The sequence below is a fragment of the Vanessa atalanta genome, chromosome W (genome assembly GCF_905147765.1).
Source record: "Vanessa atalanta chromosome W, ilVanAtal1.2, whole genome shotgun sequence".
NCBI classification, from domain to species: Eukaryota; Metazoa; Arthropoda; class Insecta; order Lepidoptera; family Nymphalidae; genus Vanessa; species Vanessa atalanta.
The window spans coordinates 4,904,883-4,909,672 of NC_061901.1; the positions used below are offsets into that span (position 1 = coordinate 4,904,883).

At 38.7% G+C, this 4,790-nt stretch overlaps 1 protein-coding gene across 1 annotated transcript; it reads left to right on the forward strand.

The window, feature by feature from the left end:
• Positions 1 to 234: 234 nt before the first annotated feature.
• Positions 235 to 978, forward strand: LOC125075567 (protein unc-13 homolog C-like). The gene has a single exon (XM_047687279.1). The coding sequence runs from the start codon at positions 235 to 237 to the stop codon at positions 976 to 978; it is 744 nt and encodes a 247-aa protein (XP_047543235.1).
• Positions 979 to 4,790: the final 3,812 nt, after the last annotated feature.

Here is a 4,790-nt window from a genome sequence, read left to right on the forward strand (position 1 = left end):
ATCCTTAAACAAGTTGATTCATTTAACCTTGCTTGTACATATAGCTTTTTTGTCGGGTAGGAGTGTAAATAGTAGTCGCAAATTTTTTACATCTTTAAATTTAATTCATTTAAATAGTTTTAAATAATTAATAAAATAAAATAATTTAATGTACCTGTGACATTTCCTATACCCGCCAGCTTGGTCTGAGAATAATAATCACTACCACAATTACAACAAATCCAACACGACAACATGGAATCAATTAAAAGCTCTATAGCGGATCTCACGGAGCACTTTAACTTAAGAATGGCAGAGTTCCAGAGAGACTTGAGAAATGCTGTTCCTGCCTCAAGCCCCGTGTCCAATATCAACAGCCAATTCAATTCGTTTCGCAGTTTTGTAATAGCGGCTCTTGAAAGTTTGCAACTGCAGGTGGAGCTGCTGTCCCATCACTGTGATGTGATGGAGATGCGGTCACGTAGGAAAATACTCTTGGTCCATGGTGTTCCGGAGGACAAACATGAGAATATATCGGCTCATATCTCAAAAGTTTTGGGCGATCACCTTAAATTCCCTGGATTAACAGCTGACTCCATATCCCGTTCCCATCGCCTTGGTCAGCCTGGCAATGGTAAGCCACGTGCGATTTTTGTGAAGTTCAAGGATACTTCGGTTAAAGACAAGGTCTGGGGCGCCAAAAAGAACCTTAAAGGCACCGGTATCACCATATCTGAATTTCTGACCAAACGTCGCCATGAAGTGTTTTTAGCAGCCCGGCAGCGATTTGGGATATCTAGATGCTGGACTGATAATGGTGTAGTGATGGTGATGGGGTCCGACCAGTCGAAGCACCGTGTTCACACAAAACAGGAACTGGATGCCATCCCCAGTGACAGTGTAGTGGTCCCGGGCCCTTCTGCTGCGACTGTTGTCTCAAATGCAGTTAAGGATACCAAAACAACATATTTGCGATCTAAAAGGAACGTTAAGAAGTAATTTATTCTTATTATCTTGTATTGTTTTTGTTTTTTCTATTGCTTATTTAACATTTAACGTCTTTCTTTCGCGAGTACTTGTATCAACTTCGTTTCTTTCTTTTTACTATCTTGTTTTTGTTTATTTCAATGTTCAGTTAAGTTTTTATCACGTAATAAAACTAATATAATATAACAAATCAGGTAGTAAGCAATTTTGTGTTGTAAAATTTTTTAATTTTTTTTTTTAATTTTGGCTTTTATTTATGCCAAGAGGGCACAGATTATTTCGCCAATGTCACGTGCGATGGAGAAGACACGATGGAGATTGATCGGTGCGGTCGAGATTACAGGCTTAATTTAATTTGAAGGCATAATAGAAGTTGACTCTCTGTTAGCCCATAACCTAAAACAACACAATAATAAATAATTAGATAAACATAAATTATTATTAAGATAACATATATGAACAAACACAAAAATATTTACAACTTAATGTTATTACGCTCAATATATTTACATAAAAATTTACAAAATGGACTGAACACAAACATTAACAAACATTGAACATTAATAGGGCGAGGAGCTTTTGGAGGGAGAACGTCATATAAAGGATGGAGGAGTTTGGGGCAAGAAAACAGTATATGGGATAAGGAACCTTCGTCTAGGCCACATTCACACAAAGAGTGATCTCTGACTTTAATTTTACAAAGATGTATGGGGGTACATGCATGTCCAAGGCGTAGTCGGCAGATAGTTGTGGTGACCCAACGATTAGCTTGCCTGTGAAGAGAAAACCAAGGTCGCCTTGGAATATCTGGTTGTAGAGATGCGTAAAATCTACCTTTAGATTTTGATGAAACTTTCCAAATAGAGTTCCAGGATTTGTCCAGATAAGTTTTCGCTAGAGCACACAAGTCCTGAGATGAATTTTTAAAATGTTCAAGAGAGCCAGTTGTTATAGCAGCTCTAGCGAACGAGTCTGCTGCATCATTGTCGGATATACCAGAGTGGCTCGGTATCCAGGCAAGCGATATTTCCAGCCCCTTTCGATGACAGGAAAACAATGCCTCCTTGATCTTAAAGATGATAAAAAATTTTCGCCTACTACGAAACGGATTTTCCTTAATAGCCAACAGACAACTCAAAGAATCTGTCAGAATTACCGTATTTCTGAGGTCATGGGAGTGGGCAAAAAGGATGGCTTCCAAAATCGCAATCGCTTCACCAGAAAAGATGGATGTTTCAGGAGGGGATTTAACTTGAAGGACAATTTTGAATTTAGGGATCCAACAGGCTGAGCCGACGCAGCTATCAGGGGATAGTTTTGAGGCATCAGTAAATATAAGTAAATGATTTGACCAATTTTGATTAAAAAATCTTTGAAATTTAGAATTTGATTCAGGGGCCCCTTTAATAAGACCAAGATCTGTGATAATAGATGGATTATAGACTAGAGCTCTAAATGGAGTGGAAAAAAGAGGATTTGACTGGAACCTTAAGATAGGATGTGGGAGTTTCGTAAATTTTAAAAAACTGTCTAATAGTAAGGATGGACTTTTGGGGTTCGCCCCAACGCAGAGTTGGGATAATTCGCTTAAACGGGACCAGAGAGGATGAGAGGATAACTGTAATGATTTTACCACAAAACGGTCGCATAAAAATTGTCTTCTCAGTTGGAGTGGAGGATCAACACATTCAACTTGCAGAGCGTTAGTGGGAGAAGTTTTCATAGCTCCTATAATTATCCTAAGGCATTTGTATTGAATTTTATTAATCTTATCAGAAACGGCTTTATTTAGGGGTTCTAAGACAAACAGTCCATAGTCTAAATGACTACGAACTATTGCATTGTACAGTAGTTTAAGAGAATAGGGGTGAGCTCCCCACAAGACTCCTGAGACAGCTCTAAGGACGTTAATGCCCTTTTCACATTTTTTAATAATATGCTCAGAGTGATAAATTCCGTTCAGTTTGTTGTCGAGTATTATGCCTAGAAATTTCGTCTTGTTGACAAAGTTGATTCGTTGATCCCCACAAACCAAGTCAAAGACAGGAATTAGTCTTTTCCGAGTAAAAACAACTGCCTGGGTCTTATCTATTGATAAAGATAAGCCATGGTCAGAGAGCCATAGGTCAAGATAATGCAAAGCAGAGTTTAGTCGCAAAGTTAAATTTTGAATAGAAGAAGATTTAAGATATAAAACAATGTCATCGGCATATTGAAGAATGTTACAAAAGTTGTTAACAGACAATTCGAGATCATGGGTATAAATGCTGTAAAGCAGAGGGCTGAGGACTGAACCTTGCGGGAGACCTTTCCAGACAAATCTGGGGGGGAGAATACAATTTTGATGTTTAACGGTAATTGATCTGCAAAATAGCAGATTACATATGAAATGAGTAATCCTCGGAGGGATACTCAGCTGTTGCAGTTTCTGCCTGAGTACCGGAAGAAGAACATTATCATATGCCGAAGAAATATCTAGAAAAACACCCACAAGGTACTCTCCGTTAGAGAAGGCTATTCGAATGTCTGTCGTGAGAATGCTGAGACTATCAAGAGTGCTCAAACCCTTTCGAAAGCTGAATTGAGAGGGCGAGAGAATATTCCTGCTTTCCATTATCCATTCCAAACGGTTTTTTAGGAGATGTTCAGTAACTTTCACTAATGTAGACGATAAAGCAATGGGTCTATAGGAATTTGGATCCAAAGGGCTTTTTCCTGGTTTGAGTATGGGAATAATAATTTGGGACTTCCAAGATTCCGGGACGATTCCTGTTAAGAAAAAAGCATTAATTATATTCAGATAGACGCATTTAGCTTTATCACTGAGGTTTATTATAAAGGAGTAGGGCACGCCATCTTCCCCTGGTGACGAGTCCTTAAGTCCATTTAGAGCTGTGTGTAGCTCAGAGAGTGTAAACGGACTATCCATATCATCTGAGACTGAGGTTGGAGTAAAGTTTATAAAACTATCTTGGCATGGTACGAAGGGAGGTGCAAGTTTGGTAGTAAAATCATTAAGCCATTCGGACGGATTATAGGCGTTTAGGTTTTCTGAATTGAGGGAGCGGCGAAATCTCTTAAGATTTCTCCAAACTGTTTGAGGGGGAGACCGAGGACTAAGGGATTCACAGAAATTGATCCAACCCTGCTTTTTCTTTTTAGAAAATAGTTTTTTAATTTTGGCATCTATACGCTGATATTTGATGAAATTCTGTGTAGTCATAGATGCAGTATATGACTCTTCGGCTTCAGATCTCTGTTGGACCAAGGCATTACATTCTTCATCCCACCAAGGTGGGGAGAAACAAATCTTTTTATTAATATTTTTTTGTGGAAAATGGGTATCAGCGGAGGATTTGATAATATTAAGGAAAAGTTCGTAGTATGCAACAGCATTTTCACCATTTACAAAATCAGGGAGGGAGTTCAACATGACATCAACAGAGTTAGAATATGCCAACCAGTTAACGTTTTTAAGTCTATATTTTAGGAGAGGGGATGATTTGGTAGGAGCAATGGATCTGTTGTTTAATGAGAGAAGGATAGGGAAATGGTCACTTCCAAATGTCGATGGAAGGATGTTCCAACATATTTGCGAGGATAGGGAGGGAGATGCTAGGGATAAATCAACAGCAGAATTAGGATTCTGATTAGGATAAACTCTACGAGTAGGCGAACCATCATTGAGAATGCAAAAATTTACATCATCAGCGATATCCACCAACAAGGGAGCAAATCCATCACAGAAATAGGAACCCCATAATGTATGGTGGGCATTAAAATCCCCCATAACAAGAACAGGGCTTGGGAGAGAAGATAAAATG